The sequence below is a fragment of the Xenopus laevis genome, chromosome 9_10L, assembly GCF_017654675.1.
Source record: "Xenopus laevis strain J_2021 chromosome 9_10L, Xenopus_laevis_v10.1, whole genome shotgun sequence".
Classification (NCBI taxonomy): domain Eukaryota; kingdom Metazoa; phylum Chordata; class Amphibia; order Anura; family Pipidae; genus Xenopus; species Xenopus laevis.
The window spans coordinates 70,631,459-70,651,609 of record NC_054387.1 but is presented as its reverse complement, the minus strand read 5'-3'; the positions used below and the strand labels follow the sequence as shown (position 1 = coordinate 70,651,609).

General features: G+C 38.2%; 1 protein-coding gene across 4 annotated transcripts in view; it reads left to right on the top strand.

Moving 5' to 3' along the window:
- The window catches only part of ccdc148.L (coiled-coil domain containing 148 L homeolog), an 88,195-nt gene that overhangs the window by 38,092 nt on the left and 29,952 nt on the right, over positions 1 to 20,151 (top strand). For 3 of the 4 annotated variants that reach the window (XM_018235799.2, XM_018235798.2, XM_018235800.2), the window contains 2 exons: positions 15,115 to 15,218; positions 18,565 to 18,647. In XM_018235799.2, the coding sequence (XP_018091288.1) occupies positions 15,115 to 15,218; positions 18,565 to 18,647 (187 nt within the window). Of the gene's footprint in view, positions 1 to 15,114; positions 15,219 to 18,564; positions 18,648 to 20,151 lie in introns of those variants that run through there. The other variant, XM_041577512.1, reaches the window with a different exon arrangement.

Here is a 20,151-nt window from a genome sequence, read left to right as displayed (position 1 = left end):
GGCTAACCCACAAACTAAGGAAATATGGGAGAATATTTTACAACAACCAACTAGTTGTTCTATCAATGCCCTCATCCAAGAGATCTTTTTTAAGGTTTTATTAAGGTGGTACATGGTCCCAGTAAGATTAGCCATATGGTTCCCTGGTCACTCGCCAAACTGCTTCAGAGGCTGTAACACTTTGGGCACAATGAGCCATATTTGATGGGATTGTCCTACAGTGAAATGGATATGGATTCGTACATACACAATGATAATGTTTAATACCAATTGCGAACTTCACCAATTTACAATTTAAGATAATCATGATAATATTTAGTGCCTCCAAGCAAGTCATCGCTAAATCGTGGCGTACCCCCCACATTAGAATTTAATATGGTGAAAGTTAGGGTGGATAATATAATGGTGATGGAGAAGCTAACCTATATACTTAAGGATAAACAGAACTTTTTCCAAAAAATGTGGTCCCCATGCATGATGTATAGGATCCTGGTGGGCAACCTCATTGATAGCTTTAAAAGTCAATATAGGCCAAGTGTTGGCATAAATGGATCCCTTTGGAGACACGAGCCAAGTAAACATGCAATGTAACAAATATATGTAGAGTTTTATTGTTCCTTTTTTTTTCTTCTTTCATTTTTTTTATGTATGTTCTTTATGTAAGTTCTTTATTAAGGTTTATTTTTCTTTTATTTTGTTGGTGTTATAAAAAGGCAATACATTCAATAATGTGGTAATTTACATCTAAAATGGATAATCGGCTGATTGACCTATCTGTGACAATATGTAATACATGTAGAAAACAAATAACAAAAAACTCAAAGATTATTGAAAAAAAAAAGAAACATCAAGATCAGTTTCTAACAGTTTCCCATTAAACACCCTGATCTCCGCACAACATGGTGCAGATCAACCTAGATAGAAGAACAGTCCAAAATCATTACCAAACTGAGCAAAGTTGGTACATACTTACCCCAAGAAAATGTTATTGCTTAAAAAGTAGCACCTCCGAATATTAAACTGGATTGCATATAAGTATGGAAAGAATGTTCATGCAACAGAATGTTTCCTTTTACTTTTTCAAAAATATTTAATATTTTGAGTTTCAGTACTAAAAACATAAAGAAAAACATTTCAGGCTGTGATTTGTTATTCAGTAAAATAAGAGAATTGCTCATGGGTCTGAATACCTTTGTACGACACTGTATATATATTTAGATACATGCACCCACAACCACAGAAACTACATTCATGTATTCAGGGGTTGATTGGTGAGGCATCTAGATAAGTGTAATACACTGCCCTGTGCCTTTTTCCGGTTAACAATGCATTAACATGAAATGACTGGCACATCACCCCCTGCAAAGTGCTCTTTATGAAGCTGAGAGCCTATTTTCACACTGCTGTGGGTTATTGAAAAATGGATCTGACACAGTGAAATTAGGAGTAGTGTTAAAAGAATCTTAGTGTTCAGTGCAACAATAGCACATTTTCCGGCTACCTTGCCTTTTAATAAATCTCTGAAAATGTTTAATGAATCATGTGGCTTGACAATAAGGACCGCTCTAAATGAAGTTCATTTAATTCCGAATGCAGTTTGTGAATTATAATACGAAGATACATGTAAAAGCAGTTTGCATTTCCAGTGTTTTCTAGCTCATAATTTTGCATTGCTTCCATTTATCATACAGATCTGTCAAAAGGGACAGTAGACAGGGTGATTTCAGGTGGCAGGACATGCTTTCAGTAAAGAACCACATGACAAGCTTTAACTAGCACTTTAAAGTTATTAGGGCCCTTTCACTACCCTTACGCAGTGAACTGTTTGCTATGTTTTTTGTCCCACAATGCACAGTTCCTTCCCAGAATTTTTAAGTCATTACATGCAGAATGCGGGCATCAAATCTAACACAATATTGATGCACTTAAATTTTATAAGTCTGCCTGTAATCATTTCCAGTATGCAAGTGATGTCTGTGCCCAATTCTTTAGGCACAACTGTGCCGCAGTGATTAATGTAGAGTGCTGAGGAAACCCAGGAGTTGATGGGAGCTCCGGGTTCACACAGTGACGTGCTTCAAAACTTCTACTTTCTGTACACAATGATACAGATGCAAATACCTTTAATGAAGTTGTTTTAGACACAACTCTCTGCGTCAAAAGCACAAGTTGTCCACTGTGTCTTCAGACATAAATGATCCCTAATATCATGGAAGACAATTTTGGGCACTTTAGTGTGAACTGTTTGGGCTATTTACAATAAATCACCTTTTCTATAAAAACAACCATTTAGATCTGATAAGCAATTTTGTTCTGATAAACCTTTTAACAAAAATGAGTAAACATAGTCTGTAATATGGGATGTTATATGCCACCAATAAAGGGTTATGATGTGGGCAATAAACTCATAACTGACTCTACTTATACAGTAAGGTCCATAAATATTTGGACAGAGACAACTTTTTTTCTAATTTTGGTTCTGTACATTACCACAATGAATTTTAAATGAAACAACACAGATGCAGTTGAACTGCAGACTTTCAGCTTTAATTAAGTGGGTTGAATAAAAAGAAAATGTGAGGAACTAAAGCCTTTTTTTTTAACACAATCACTTCATTTCAGGGGCTCAAAAGTAATTGGACAAATTAAAAAACTGAAAATAAAATGTTCATTCTAATACTTGTTTTAAAACCGTTTGCTGACAATGACAGCCTGAAGTCTTGAACTCATGGACATCACCAGATTCTGGGTTTCCTCCTTTTTAATGCTCTGCCAGGCCTTTACTGCAGCTGCTTTCACTTGCTGTTTGTTTGTGGGCCTTTCTGTCCGCAGTTTGGTCTTGGTCAAGTGAAATGCATGCTCAATTGGGTTCAGATCAGGTGACTGACTTGGCCATTCAAGAATATTGCACTTCTTTGCTTTCATAAACTCCTCGGTTGCTTTGGCTGTATGGTTTGGGTCATTGTCCATTTGTATTATGAAACGCCTTCCAATCAATTTGACTGAATTTGGCTGGATTTGAGCAGAATGTCTCTGAACACCACAAAATTAATTCAGCTGCTTCTGTCCTGTGTCATATCTTGGATAAACACTAGTGTTCCAGTGCCACTGGAAGCCACGTACGCCCAAGCCATCACACTGCCTCCTCCATGTTTTATAGATATGTGGTATGCTTTGGATCATGAGCTGTTCCATGCCTTCTCCATACTTTTTTCTTTCCATCATTCTGGTAGAGGTTGATCTTGGTTTCATCTGTCCAAAGAATGTTTTTCCAGAACTGTGCTGGCTTTTTTTTAGATGTTTTTTTAACAAAGTCCAATCTAGCCTTTCTATTCTTGAGGCTTATGAGTGGCTTGCACTTAGTAGTGCACCCTCTGAATTTACTTTCATGCAGTCTTCTCTTTATGGTATGACAAACTTGACATAGACGGCACTTATGGGCTGGATTTATTGTAGCAGGTTGCTGGACAGAAGAGACCTAACGCGTTTCGGGATAAGATCCCTTAATCATAGGCTTTTCTTTATGGTAGACTTGGATGTCGATACACCTACCTCCTGGAGAGTGTTGTTCACTTGTTTGGCTTTTGTGAAGGGGTTTTTTCTTCACCATGGAAATGATTCTGCGATCATCTACCACTGTTGTCTTCCATGGATGTCCAGGTCTTTTTGTGTTGCTGAGTTCACCAGTGCTTTCTTTCTTTCTCGGGATGTACCAAACTGTAGATTTTGTCACTCCGAATATTGTAGCAAATTCTCTGATGGGTTTTTTCAGTTTTTGCAGCTTAAGGAAGGCTTGTTTCACCTGCATTTTATCTGCTTCATTGATAATGATATAACAAAGGAATTGCCCACACCTGTCCATGAAATAGCCTTTGAGTCATTTGTCCTATTGCTTTTGAGCCCCTGAAATGAAGTGATTGTGTTAAAAAAAAAAGTCTTTAGTTTCTCACATTTTTATGCAATGTTTTTGTTCAACCCTCTGAATTAAAGCTGAAAGTCTGCAGTCTGAGTTGTGTGTGTGTGTGTATGTGTGAAATGCAGTATCAGTCAACTGAAGGATACATACTACAGCCAGGCTTAGATTTGTGGAAAGTACCCCTTGGCCCAAATTAGGTTGCCACACATGGGCCAATAAAATCTGACTTCCAGAATGAGTCAGCAGCATATTAGCCCATGTATAGGGCCCACCTATGGGCCTGTACGGCCAATATTTGACTGAAAATCAGCCAGATATCAATTGTTCTGGTTTATAAATCCCGTTGGTGAGAGGACCACATCTATAAACCAATCCAGTCCTTAGCCCGATGCAATTTATAAACCTGCCCAATAGATATCTGGTTGATTTTGGACCCTAGACCCAATACACAGGCTAATAAACTGCCAACTTAGCCCGAAAGCTTAGGAAGTGTATATACAGTAGAACCTTTATTTTACATTTTGCATAAAGCACAAAATCAGCAGACTTAAAATCGGGTTTTACTTTATTATGATATCTTCCATTTCTGCATATGCTGGTCTATTAAAAGCGACCAGGATGGACAGCATTAATTTTTGTACCCGGGAATGGCATTATGCTAATTCCAACTCAATGCAAAAATAGAAATTCTCAGTCCACAGGCAATAATTACAATTAACATAATCAGGTTATAACTTCAAATAGATATTGTTCAGCACTGAGTACTTGTTATCTGTTTGAAAATGCTAATTATTCCATCACATGCTCTTATCAGTAGTTATAAGAATCCATTGTTTCTAAAACTGTTAGCTGGTAACAGAAAGGTTAAGATGGTAGTTCAATTTTTCAACATGTATAGATGGCCAAATTATACTACGTTTGACTGGTCAGATGATGATCAGTTCACAAACTGTGACTCGTGAACCGTGATCAACATATTACTCACCAACCCCTTGGATGTTGCTCTCAGTGGCATCAAAACAGGTGCTTATTTTGGGGGGCAAGTTTTGGTTGCATAAAAACCAGGTGTACTGCAAACAGAACCTCCTGCATGCTGCTAGTCCACATAGAGGCCACCAGTAGTCAATCACAGCCCATAATTGGAACTCTAGGAACATTTTTCAGGCTTGTGTTGCTCCTCAACCTTTTTTTACATTTTGAACGTGGCTCATTGGTAAAAAAAGGTTGGGGTTCCCTGCACTAGAATAAAAATTACACCTTTATTGGCGATCCTCTTATATGGCTAGCGGCAGTGGATGCGAAGACATAGGGAACTATAATAAATATTTCTAATGAAGGCCCAAGCAATGACTGGTAGGGACAATACTGCCCTATATATCTATTGTTTAATTCCTGAAAGCTTTTACTTTACTAATGAAGTAATAACGGGCAATAGCTTGAGAATAATAATAATAAGCAGCCCAACTTTAAACTCATAAGGGCAATGCTAGGGTGCCCATATTCTTTCATTGCTGGCAATGGCCATGGCAGTACCAGCGTCATTCACTTCTACCAATCACAATAAGCTTTCCTGCGATATCAGCAGTGAAATGTGGTACTCACTCTTCAATGCGAGCATTAGTCATTTGATACTGACCCTAAAAAACTACTTTTTAAAATATGAATGTACATTAAAAGTTACCTATAGGTCATTGCTGATTTGTTTTTGTAAGTAATTGTTAGTTGAAGTTCCTAAACCTGACTGTTTTGCCAACCTGACTGTCCCATCTCAGCCTGTCAGTTAAAGTCTCTAATACTAACAGACTCCTGCTGCATAAATATGGCAGCCCCCTCATAGGTGATCACAGGGAGCCAGATAGGTAATGTAGAAGCATTGGGCAAATACTTAAAGGTAAAATTATAAGAAGCATGCAAAGTCAATTTTATGGTAGATGTAAAAAAAGGTTCAATTTCCAGTGTCAGTGTCTCTTTAAGTACCATGGATCAGAGAGAAAAGTGATGCTTGCCTATATTGCTTTAAAAAATCTATGGTAAGTCATGTTCATAAAAATATTTTCTTTCTGCCACAAGAAACCTTGAGATTCATACCTTTTCATTACAGTAGTAGCCTCCTGGCAATTAGATGACCCTTTGCAAGGTTATTTTGTTGCTAATAATTTAAGTGCTAATTGAGTGCCGGAAATGATAGATACAAATCTGTAGAACCTATCCAGGTCAATTCAAAGTCAGGGTATGTGAACTACAAACAAGGCAGGGAAGCAAAGGACAGGGTACCTAAATTATATTAGCCATCATTTCCTATGCACATAAATACTGCAAGCGTGTATCACTTGGGCTGCGTGGCCTGTAATTGCACTCTATGGCTGGAATGATTAAAGGAAATGGCCACACTAAAGAGATATGTGGCCAATGACAGCAAAATTATGCTCATAAACCCTGTCCAGATTGTGCTATTGTTTGTTATAAGTAACCACATTCTCTCTTATAGCTGCATTAATACAAATGAAAGAAGAGGTTCATTAAAATGCCAAGATAAGCACGAGAGCTGTATATACCAAGTTACAGCTTGAATCTGCAGTACAGAGAGTGAAATGAAAATAATATACAACGCGGTAGAACACATTTTGACCAAATGGAGGAACTTTTAATTCTTGGGGACAATTTGTCAATATTCCTTTTCATCACATGAACGTTCTGCTTTGAGGAGACATAAATGTCACCAAACATGATGGTAACAATGTGATTGAGTACTAAGCACCCCCTTTTTCAATAACTTTGGTACAGAATGACAACAGGCGACAAAAACTGACTTTCACTTGCAAAAACAAAGATATACTTCTAGGCAGTTGCTTTAATAACAGGCACTTCTGGGACAAAGAGTCAGTCAGGGATGCTTGGCAGCTATGTGTTTTATTGCTTGTGGGATGTTTAATTTAATTTGTACTGGATCTGGAAACAGAGTTCAGCAGGGAAATAAAACTTGGAATATTTATGGGGCCTGAAAGAATTTTTTAACCATGCCTATCGGATATTAGAGGGGGTGGCTGTTGACAGACAGAGTGGTAACTTTATATTATGCTTCATAGTTTATACTTCTACTTTTTTTAGCATATATTGTGTACCTTTCACAAAATATACTATAAGGATTTTGTTACAGTTCTTTTGAATGATCCTTTTTGTGAACTCTTGTAAATGTGACGTACATGTCTGACTTTTTTTTAAAATACAGATGCTTATTATAATTTAGAGGGAAATGATCCTTATGTGAAAATATGAAATGTAGCACTTGTCAAGCCATTGTTTTGTGTGGAGCCACAAAAAGTAAATCTGTTAGGTAGACTGCTTCCCTCTCCTAATATCAGGGAATTGGCTAACTGAACCAGCTTAGGCTTCCTTGTATAGGAAGGAAATGTAAACCCTTAATTAATGTAAACTCTTTCAATTTACATATTTTTTTGCTAGTTTTCAAGATATGATCAGTTTTTTAAATGGCTAATATAATGGAATTGAAACAGCATTGCCACCTGCTGGTCATTTGAGTCGACTGGCTACAATCGACTGAAAATATGTGATGTTAATCTGTTTGAACTGACTAGAGAAACATCGGATGACTATTTTCGACTCATTAACTTCATTTTCTAAGCAGAGCAACATTTCAACAGGATTTTATTTGAAAAGGAATTGTGATATTTCAAATTCATTATTTAGACATTTTAAAACTTCTAATACAGGTATGGCATCCGTTATCCAGAAAGCTCAGAATTATGTGATGGCCATATCCCATAGACTCCATTTTATCCAAATAATCTAAAATGTTTAAAATGATTTACATTTTTATCTCTGTAATTATAAAACAGTACCCTGTACTTGATCTAAACTAAGATATCCAGAAAGCTCAGAATTATGTGATGGCCATATCCCATAGACTCCATTTTATCCAAATAATCTAAAATGTTTAAAATGATTTACATTTTTATCTCTGTAATTATAAAACAGTACCCTGTACTTGATCTAAACTAAGCTAGTAGGTTTGTAAATATGCTGAATGACAACTTTTTATTCCAGCTCGTTCAAGAACCTACTAGGAATAACTCTCTTTTGGACCTTGTAATAACTAACAATACTGAACTCATCTCTAACATTTGTGTGGGTGAGCATTTAGGGAATAGTGATCATAACATGGTCTCCTTTGAGATTCTGTTGCAGAAGCAATTCTATAAGGGAGTAACTAAAACACTAAATTTCAGACGTGCAAACTTTGACAGTATAAGGGCATCTCTGCAACATATTAAGTGGGAAATGCTTTTCACAGGGTTAAACACAGAACAAAAATGGGAAGTCTTTAAAATGCTGCTTAATAAATATACTTGTCAGTATATTCCACTTGTAAGCAAGGAACGTCGTTGCAAAGCAAAACCTTTTTGGTTCAATAGAAGCGTTGGTGTTGAGGTGGGTAAGAAAAGACGTGCTTTTAAGGCTTTCAAGTTAGCTGGTACAGCCGAAACATTTATAAGGTACAAGGAGGCCAATAAATCATGCAAAGAAGCTATAAGGCAAGCTAAAATTGCTATAGAAAAGGATATTGCAGCAAGCAGTAAAAAAAATCCAAAATTATTTTTTAAATATGTCAATAGTAAAAAAATGAAGCAGGAAGGGGTGGGACCCTTACTATCAGAGGGGGGTCAGCTGGTTGATGAAAACAAAATAAAAGCGCAGATTCTGAACTCGTATTTTTCATCTGTGTACACAAATGAAGAACCAGTAAGTGAAGGTTTCCTTCTTAACACTCCCAATTCTAGTAATACAACTAATGATGCATGGTTCACACATGAAGAAATTCAAAAGAGACTTGAACATGTTAAGATTAACAAAGGTCCAGGGCCAGATGGTATTCATCCCAGGGTAATTAGCGAGCTTAGCTCTGTGATTGCCAAACCTCTTTACTTAATTTTTCAGGATTCATTGAGATCTGGCATTGTGCCGAGAGACTGGCGAATTGCTAATTTGGTGCCTCTATTCAAAAAAGGATCCCGTTCTCAGCCTCAAAACTATAGGCCAGTTAGTCTGACGTCAGTATTAGGAAAGCTTTTCGAAGGGTTAATAAAGGATAAGATACTGGACTTCATAGCAAATCATAATACTATGATTTTGTGCCAGCATGGTTTTATGCGTAATAGATCTTGCCAGACTAACTTAATTTCTTTTTACGAGAATGTAAGTAGAGACCTCGATTCTGGGATGGCAGTGGATGTGATTTACTTAGACTTTGCTAAAGCATTTGATACAGTGCCACACAAAAGGTTACTGGTTAAATTAAGGAATGTTGGCCTGGAACATAGTATTTGTACCTGGATAGAGAACTGGCTAAAAGATAGACTACAAAGAGTGGTGGTAAATGGAACATTTTCTAATTGGACCAGTGTTGTTAGTGGAGTACCGCAGGGCTCTGTACTAGGTCCCTTGCTTTTCAACTTGTTTATTAATGACCTGGAGGTGGGCATTGAAAGTACTGTTTCTATTTTTGCAGATGATACTAAATTGTGCAGAACTATAGGTTCCATGCAGGATGCTGCCACTTTGCAAAGTGATCTGTCTAAACTGGAAAACTGGGCAGCAAACTGGAAAATGAGGTTCAACGTTGATAAATGCAAGGTTATGCACTTTGGCAAAAATAATATAAATGCAAGTTATACACTAAATGGCAGTGTGTTGGGAGTTTCCTTAAATGAAAAGGATCTAGGGGTCTTTGTAGATAACACGTTGTCTAATTCTGGGCAGTGTCATTCTGTGACTACTAAAGCAAATAAAGTTCTGTCTTGCATAAAAAAGGGCATTAACTCAAGGGATGAAAACATAATTATGCCTCTTTATAGGTCCTTGGTGAGGCCTCATCTGGAGTATGCAGTTCAGTTTTGGACTCCAGTCCTTAAGAGGGATATAAATGAGCTGGAGAGAGTGCAGAGACGTGCAACTAAATTGGTTAGAGGGACGGAAGACTTAAATTATGAGGGTAGACTGTTAAGGTTGGGGTTGTTTTCTCTGGAAAAAAGGCGCTTGCGAGGGGACATGATTACACTTTACAAGTACATTAGAGGACATTATAGACAAATGGCAGGGGACCTTTTTACCCATAAAGTGGATCACCGTACCAGAGGCCACCCCTTTAGACTAGAAGAAAAGAACTTTCATTTGAAGCAACGTAGAGGGTTCTTCACAGTCAGGACAGTGAGGTTGTGGAATGCACTGCCGGGTGATGTTGTGATGGCTGATTCAGTTAATGCCTTTAAGAATGGCTTGGATGATTTTTTGGACAGACATAATATCCAAGGCTATTGTGATACTAAACTCTATAGTTAGTATAGGTATGGGTATATAGAATTTTAATTAAAAGTAGGGAGGGGTGTGTGTATGGATGATGGGTTTTCATTTGGAGGGGTTGAACTTGATGGACTTTGTCTTTTTTCAACCCAATTTAACTATGTAACTATAATTAATCCTGATTGGAAGCCAAACCAGCCTATTGGGTTTATTTAATGTTAAAATGATTTTCTAGTAGACGTAGGGTATAAAGATCCAAATTATGGAAAAATCCATTATATGGAAAACCTGAGGTCCCGAGCATGTCCCTGTATCTTGATAACTAGAAAGAAAATTGCAGATACATTGCAGATGTACTTAGAAGAGCACACAGATATTCATTTGTTTTGAGACTTGTAAAATGTAAAAATTGTTAAATGCTAACCAATCTCTTTTAAAGCTTCCTTGCAATCAGGATTACACAATCATTTTTTGTAAAACACCTGCTTTGCTGAAAAACTATTTTGTATAGATGTGTATTTAATTATGCAGATTTATGATAAGGAACAGGACAGATCTCCAGTGAAGATGATGCAGTGCTCATTGCATTAAACATCATTTCCCTGTCACTTTTACTTAAGCATCTCAAAAACAATTTCTACACAGACCAATAGCCCTTCTGCTATTTAATTTAATAAGGGAATGTGCGTAACAGAGATTGCTATCACTTCATATAGCATTACTATGATTGGTACAAAAGAAGCAAATGTAGAATAAGTACATGACCTATTATGAGTCATGGGAAAACATGTTTACAACAAAATGTTTGCGCACTTAGATAGACCCCAGCCAGGTATGTAACCTTTCTTATTTTTAATTGACAGCTAAGAGCCGAGAGGACTACCAAAGGCTAGTGACATTATAATTGTATCTTCTATGGTGGTCACTTACTGCATTATTAAACCTAGACAGTTTTCTGCTTTTGTCCATCTAGATGTTTTCTGCTTTGTAGCTGTCTTCTTGATAGTCTTTCATTCCACCAAACTGAAAAATAATTGCTCCCCTCACACCTGCCAAAGTAAATACAGACCCTTTACTACCAGCAATGTAACCTTTATATGCAGACACAGAGAATTCCTAATGGCAAATCAATCAACTAAATAAGGCAAACTGGGACACCAGCAATAAATGGTATTTTAGGTACATTTTCCCTTAGATCTGATAGTTTGTTTTTCTGTTCTGTATCCTATGCACTGACATGTCTTTTATATTATGAGATATAATCCTTTGTTTTCCATCTTTAATATAGTTATTGTATAGTTAACTACCCACAGTGTCTCCACAAGCAACTTTAGTCAATATTTTCTGAGATGTCAACCTCCCATCAACCAAATATGGGTGATTTCTGGTCACACCCGTGGCATGTAAAACCATTTGCTGTTAAGCCTTGACCACAGCCCTTGCTCTGCCATCATAAGAGAGTAGAAATACAGATAACTCTAAAAATATCAGAAAGCATAAGAATTTCAAAAGAGCGAAGGATATTAAGCTCTATTTTATGGCATTGTGGCGTTTTTTTTTTTCTGAACCCTCTGCAGGGTTGCTATCTTTTCAAATAAAAGTTTTGAAAATGGTAATGGTATAGCAAGTAAATGATGACATATTAAGATTTGGCCAGGAGGACATGGGATGGAGGTGTAAAGGAGGAAGAGATGAGGCTTGATAAGGGGCCTAACTAGGCAGACTGGGGCCGTAAATGTGAGGGCCATGGGTTTGAGTACTGGGTGGCACTAAGTATATCATGCACACAGCCAGTATGCAATCCTACTGCTCGTACCCCTGCTAGCTGTTCTATTGCTAGTGATGGCATCAACCCTGTATAATGTACTAGTTAGGCAGGAATCAGGAAATATGACTGCTGGCACAACTCTGACTCAGGAGAGCCCAGGTTCTGAAACAGGAGAGCCCAACTAGTCCTGGTCTTCAGGAATGCCTTTTTGGGGCCCCAGAACTGTTCTAGCTGGGAACCTACTAACAGCCGGAATTGTGGTCGAGAATGACTTCAAAACTTTACATACCCTCCCTAGAGATACCATGCTGGATAGTTACTGGGAACCACAAATGACTACACTCAGATCTCCTGGTTCCCAATGACAAAGTACAAAGTGTTTGCCAGCACTAATGCTTTTTGAGGAGAAATAGTGACTTAGTGACATAGTCTGTGTCAACTTACAGCAGTTGTTTCAGTTCAGGTACATTGAGAAAGTGGCTATATGGCATAGGTTAAATAGTGTTAAATAGTGGATAACCGATAACAACATTATGTTCTACAGAGCTTATCTGCTATATGCTGTGTAAACTGAGCTTTTTCTCCTTCGTATGGTTGCCCCATGGCTACACAGCAGCTTATTTATATAAACAATAGTAGTGTTTCTGAAGCCAACACAGCAGGGCAACACTGCCTTATATTTTTATTACTTTTAAAAAACTAATTTTTTTGATGTTACTGTTTATTTACATTCATAGTGAATTGCCCTTATATACATACCCCAGGTTACAGGTGAATTTTTGCACTCATGCTCAGGGATTGTACCCTTGTTTGCTACTGGTGTTTGAATTGCTTCAATAAATCAAGTACAGCATATGAGCATCACGATAAGGGCAAGTGACTGTGGCAGTTAACTACATCATTTTTCTTAAAAAGAAATAGTACTGTACTTTATATGCACTGGTTGTCAGTTTTTATATTATTTTAAGTTTGGTTACTGCATTTGGTTGCCTATTTTCAAATTTGTGGCAGCACTGAAGAAAGGCCCAGACTGGGGTTTTATTGGAGAATGTTTGTTCTGCACTCCCTGCCTCTGAAAGTGGCTTTAAGCAAAAAGCCTAAACATAATAACAGCCAACATGAAGAAAAGACCCATTGTGTCCATTGTATGGCTGGCAGCACTGCAAGCTAAATTAAGCTTAACACACACCTTGCATATCTGCTTTGTAATAACTCTTTCACTGCCACTCTTCATGTGCTGAGTGTAGCCTGCCTTGTTTGTAATACATGAATGCTGTGTAATTTTTATTCAGTGTTGGACTGGGCTTCCTAAAGTTCACCAGAAAACTTGAAATTCAAGACCTAGCTTTTACGACATATACTGTAGATGTAGATAGTGATAAATGTTAATTCATATTATACAAAACTAAGGAACACTAGGGCCTTTATCCACCGGGAGATACTCTGGTACTCCTGGCAAGCCTGTTCAACCCTATTTTTATTATTATGCTTTATATAGCACTGTTTGAGCAGCCTTTTACAGATATTGCTCATCATTCACATCTATCCCCCAGTGGAACTTACAGCCTCAGGTCCCTATCATATTTATTCACTTTGATTCAACACACACAAGGGTAATTTCATCAGAAGCCAATTAACCTGCCTATGTTTTTAGCTTTGGGAAGAAAACCCATGCAAACACGGAAAGATCAGACAAACTCCTTGCAGATTCTCCCCAGGTTGGAATCAAACTAAGGACCCATTGGGGCAAAGCAGCAGTGCTAAACTAGCAACATTGGTAATCCAAAACTACAGAGCCAATCAATTGCATGCCATCAGGGTGATCCTTTGGGTTGATCCCTAGGATCAGTACAATTTGGTTATCCAGGTGTGGGCCAGATTCCTTGTATACCCATATATTTTCCTGGCAAGGGCTAAAGGCCAGATATTGGGTAACAACTAGGACTAGGTTTCCTATAGATCTAAATGAGAAGCTGTAACAGGCAATATGGGCCATAGTCTCCTTAAAATCTTCAGCTTTTGTACTTTCTACACTCATCTGCCATGACTATGCCAAGACATTCAGCTAAATGGACAAGTCACATCCATTTGCAAACAATATCACTGGCAAAGTGGTTTAGTAATACACTGGTGACCCATTAGCAAATGGGTTTAAAGGAGTAATTTACATTGAAATGTAACATTGAAAACTTTTTATATAGGGGGTTATTTATCAAAGGTAGAACGTTAGATTTTTTTATACCTCGAATGAACCCGCAACTCGAATGGTATCTTATTTAAAGGAAAACTATACCCCCCAAACAATGTAGGTCTCTATTAAAAGATACTGAGTAAAACAGCTCATGTGTAAAACCCTGCTTCATGTAAATGAACCATTATCATAATAATATACTTTTTTAGTAGTATGTGCTATTGGGTAATCATAAATAGAAAATTGCCATTTTAAAAAATAAGGGCCGCCCCCTGAGATCGTACGATTCACTTTGCACACATACAAACCACATGTAAGGTCACATGAGCCAATTAACAGACAGAGTTCTGCCTTTTGCTTCCTCACTTCTTCCTGTTACAGTTAGTGTTGTAGTATTTCTGGTCAGGTGCTCTCTGAGGCAGCACAGATAGAGTCACGAAATGGTGGTTCAAGGCAAGAGATGTAAAAGGGTAATATTTATGTAAATATATATTCCAGTTTGGTAAGATTCTTTAATATGTCATTCAATTTGATATAAACTATCTGTTGCTTAAGTATTCTTTTTGGGGGTATAGTTTTGGGGGTATAGTCTTTAAGGAAAAACTCTAATGGCAAAAACCCGATCCTTCGCGTTCAAGGTGCGAAACCCAAAAACTCGAGTAATATGGTGTTATGTAATAAAAGGCACTACGTTTGCCCAGGAGCAGTAACCCATAGCAACCAATCAGCAAGTAGCATTTAGCAAACTTCTTATTAGCCGTTTTGAGTTACTGCTCCCGGGCAAACTTAGTGCATTTTATTACATATGGAGGTTAGAATCTTTCTAGGGGACCTTTACTTCCTCTGTCATTGGTTGCTAAACCAACAGACAGTTTCTTTATGAAGGAAAACCGTTAAAATGTACATTTTCTTCTTTTGCAGATTATGAAAACTCAGCATGCTGCTAAGATCACTAAAGACCAAATGCTAGTAAAGCAGCATTGCCAGGTGTGGTGGAGAGAGCACAGGAGACTGACCGAGAGTAGGTAAGGGAAAACTCATTATTATACATTGGTTGCTTTATGGCGGTCTCATTTCTCCAGTTTCGGTTATTTGGTCCAATTATTTGTAATAGGAGATATTTTGCTTAATGTTTGTTGGAGACTGACTGCGTATGTCACATGGGCATACAGTATATTGGGTATGCAGTTAAAATCTCTTCTTTATAAATATGTTCATTAGAGTATATATAATTGAGCTTGTCTTGCATGTAGTTTTACTAAACAAAGCCATCTTGTGTTACAGTGGAGCCTGTTTTAGCTGTACATCCTAAATTAGAAACTCCAATTACCAGCATCCATTTGACAGTCAAAAGCAAATAGGTCCAGGCTTGTACGGCCGCCATTAGTGATGAAGGGGACCTATACTACTAAGTTATCACGGCCCTCCCCCTGGGAGCCCCAGTTATTCGGTTACTGGTCACCTGGGCCCCCTGGTGAAAAAACAATGAAAAAACAATGTATGCGAGGCCACACCCCTGAATAGCCCTCATTCACACCTATGTATATAGGTTGCCAGATCTTGTAAAAAATCAGGGCAATTTCTAGAAAACACAGGTAGAAGGGCTGCACTGTTTCTGTCAAACTGCAATCAATGCCGCTCAGCTCTTTAATAGAAGTGTCCCTGATTTTTCAAGTGACCTTATCCCAAGAAATCTCTGAGGGACACTTATAGATAAATCCTGTGAGAACAGTGCAATGGCAAAGAAGCCACAAAATCCTGAAGCATGTGGTGAGAGAGAACACCTGCAAGCTGATACCAGAGTGACAAATATAATGTTAGATTTTATGGGCTATTTGCCGTACTGTATCATAAAAGGGAAAATGTAATCCCTACAGTAAATTATAAGAATATTAGAAGTCACAGAGGAGTTCTGTGACCATAAAAAGGCACAAGACTGCAAGCTGAGTTATACAGAAAATTCTGAATATCACTCATGTATTATAAGGGATAATGTACCCCTACTGTAAATTATAAGCATATTAGAAGTCACTGAGGAGTTCTGTGACCATATAAAAGCACAAGGCTGCAGGCCAAGTTGTATAGGTCATGCAGCCGGTGCTATGAAATATAAGGATAATAGAAGTAATTTATGAATTATGTGACTATATAATAGTATAAGACTGCAGGCTGAGTTTTTCATACTTTCTTAGATACTTTGAAGTGAGGCAGTGACCCACTGGCATAGTGTTCGACAGTGGGGCCTTAAAATGAGTAGTAGTAGACTATAATCCCTAGAAGTAATCCATAGTGCTCCCTACTCCCAGTAACTAGATTGGTGCAGTTGCCTAGTGTTACATTTACTGTGAAGGAGATTTAAGAACAATAAAAAGTAACTGTTGGCAATCCCTAGTGCCAGTTTCTATTATTTGCTGTAGAATTGTTCAAGGTGTTAATCAGAAAAGGACAGATCTGCTAAAAAGTGAATCTTAATGTTCCCAGAAGTCTCCTCTCTGCTGCACTCTCTCTCTCAATCCGTCTAACTAGATCTCCCGGGAAGAGCAAAGAGCTTGCAGCTGTCATCTGCTGCTCAATAAAGGGATTGCACTTAACAAGCACACAGCATAAGCATTCCATTCACTATTTATGCTCAATACTCAAATTCTATGTATTATTAGTCTCTAGTATTTAGCCTGTGAAAAGTCAGTTTGCTTAGGAAAATAAGCACTACATGCTAGATGGATAATCTAGGATGGATCATACACAGTATTGCCACATTTCTGCTGTTCTGTCAAGCTGAACAGTTACAGTCAGAGTAGCAGGAAGTGCAGAGGAGCTGCAGCCCACTCAATATAAAAAGAAACTTTGCATAACTTATCCAAACTGGGTGCAGGTCTTCGCTAGCAAGAGAAACCGTTTTTTTTTTTTTGCCCTACCTGTTTCTTGACACCCACTGGCTGGAATCCAGTGCCCCCCCTAGTGCTCTGGAACACTGAGCCCATGAGAATAGCATACCTCCCAATATTTTGGAAATAAAAAGAGGGACAAAAAGGTTGTTGGCAAAAAAAAAAAAACCATGCCATTTTTGTGGCCACACCCCCTAATTACCATGTTCATTTTACAAAATTTGGCAGGTTATGAAAGTTTTAACACATTTCTGTGTTTTTTCTTAGTTATTACAGTTTTGCCAATGAAGCTGAATTGCCCTTTAAGCTGTGAGTCTAACTTTTCCCAAGGGACCTGTATTCTTATATTGTTACAATCGGGGCCAGGCCAAGGTACCCTAGGCAAGAGCTTCAGTCAGCGCCCCCCACAAACACATTATAACACATAGAGCAAGGCAGGCATAAGAACTTGATACCCAGGATCACAAGACAGCATCAACATTTTGCCAACAAACAAGAAGTGAGGATTCAGGCCCAGCACGAGCATAAATAAAGCCAGTGTCACAAGGACAGCCTGACAATTTACAGTTAATGCACAATGAATTCTTATTAACATTATTATAATGTTAATTATAATTATTCTTATTTAGTAAAAACATATTTAGCTTTGTACATTATAAACATCTAAAAGCTTATTATTAAATCTAGGCATTTTTTTTGTATTTTAAAGTACTATATTTTTATAATAAATCATACAAAACAGTCCCAGGCAACACATCAGACCATGAGGTCTGACGCGTTTCGTGTCACTGCACTTCATCAGAGACCTGATGAACATAACTACTGAAACAGATTAAATAAGCACTTGAAAAAATTTAAAAAAAATCCCCTTAAAGGTGCGCCCCTCAATGATGGTGCCCTAGGCAGCCGTCTACTCTGCCTACCCCTGGTTCCGGCCCTGGTTACAATTACTTATTTTCTTATCTGAAATTGTTACAGAAGTTTCCAAGTGCACCTGGTAGCTGTTCTGGGCTCTCTGCCAATTAAGTTAGAAACATTGTTTCTTTTTCTGGCTGTTCCGTGCAAAAAAAAAAGGGGTCTTACCAGTACAAATGAAGGACTGCGGGTTGAGCTGTTAAGAGGGACTGTCCCTCTAAAATGGGAAAGTTGGGAGGTATGGAATAGATGTTCACTGTTCTGTTTATGCTGTAGTGATGTGCGGGCCGGCCTCAAACCCAAAAAATTTAATTGCAAAAGAGCTTAGAATAGCATTTTGAGCACATTAATTTCTTTTAAAAGTTACATGTCCTTTATTATGGATATAATGTAAGGTGTTATCGGGATGCTCAGTGCTGCAGTTTGGCAACAGATGGAACCTTACTGTATTCTCAGGGGACAGCTCTCTTCTCCAACTCTGACCTTATATCATTCCCTGTATCAGAATCTGGCATATGACTGTATGTAGTTTGAATCCTTAATTTGCTAATAACAAGAAAAAACATTTCAGGAGCAAAGTTGAGTCAGAGCTGCAGTCGTTCCTTGATGAGGCCAGTCTGAAATTACCATTCTTATCTGATATGAATGATCATGGTAAGTATATTTGTGTTTATTATTATTAATATAGCATATATTGATCCAAATTGCCAAATTGATTTGATCATGTTGACATCTCATGTTTCAGCACCAGTGCCACAGATTGTAAAATCTCCAGCGCTGACACTCAAACTAAAGTGTGCCAGTATGGTAAATTTTATGGCAATCGGTTCCTATTGACTGAGATTCAAAATACATCAGGAGATCCCTGAAGTGAGCTGGAGAATTCAAAGCAGTTCACTACTGCTCGTGCCCCCTAACCTTTTAGCAGAGCAATAATTGTTTTGACTGGTAATATGATTAATACTATGCAAACAAGCAGGGAATGGAAGGGTCATGTGCAGACAAAAAACAACATGTTCTGGGCCCCCTGGTCACCACCTACCCCGAGCCCCACACCAGATTCCGCCAACCCACTCCACATTAAAAAGGCCACATAGACAGAGCTAAAAACAGTAAACCCACTCACAAAAGCCATAGGTGGTCAGTACCCCATTATAAGTTAAAAAAAACATTGGTGCCAGGGCCCCCCATAAAAGTTTTAAAAAAAACATTGGTGGCCATGGTCTCACCTTACAAGTTAAAAAGAAACATTGGTGGCCAGGGTTTTAATAAGAAAAAAAAACAAACACATTGGTGTTCAGTGGAACTGAAGCCTTCTTGGCTTTGGGTCTTTTTGCGGCTTCAGCTTTGGCTCCTTTCGTGGCTTTGGGTGTTTTCGCGGCTTCGACTCTGTTCACAGCTTCAGGTCTTTGGCACTTCGGATCTCTTTGCGGCTTCAGGTCTTGGAACTTGGACTTCAGATCTTCAGCTCTTCGGGTCTTCAGTTCTTCGGAGCTGTCAAGGGGGGCCCGGCTAATTGGAAAAGTGCAGCACAGCTGGGCCCCCCTTTAGGCCCGGGCCCAGTACAAATGTATCCCCTATGCCACCCTGATGTGTGCAGAGGTGCTGTCACAACCCTGTGCCTCTTTCTGGAAAAACATCTGTCAATCACTGAGGGAAGGTCAGTGACCTCCTCCTCCTCTGGAATACCGAAGGCTGCTGAATGAGTAAACCCCTTTATAATACAAAATAAAAATCACTATCATTTTTGTTATTTTTGTAGTAGGGACAGAAGGGGGCAATTTCACTCAGGGACCTGAGTGCCAGCTCTGTAGAATTTAGAAGTTCTGTATCTACATGGAAACATATGGCCTTTGACATTCCTAGCACCGTAAGGATTGAATAACTGAAAAAAACGTGGTATTAATAATAGCAAGGAGAACAACAGCATTAGTACGGTAATAATAAACAAAAAAACAAAACAAAAAAAAAATTAACCCTTTAAATGCTGCATGTTTTCGTTTGATCGAGTGAGTTGTCAGGATGATTTGCATTGAATAAACAAGGGTCTACTTCACTGATACTCTGGTACTTTTAGAGATCTTAGAAACCCTGGTAAATAAAGGGTTACAATTACTTTGTTTTTGCCCCTGCCCAAATTATCATAAAACGTTGGGAA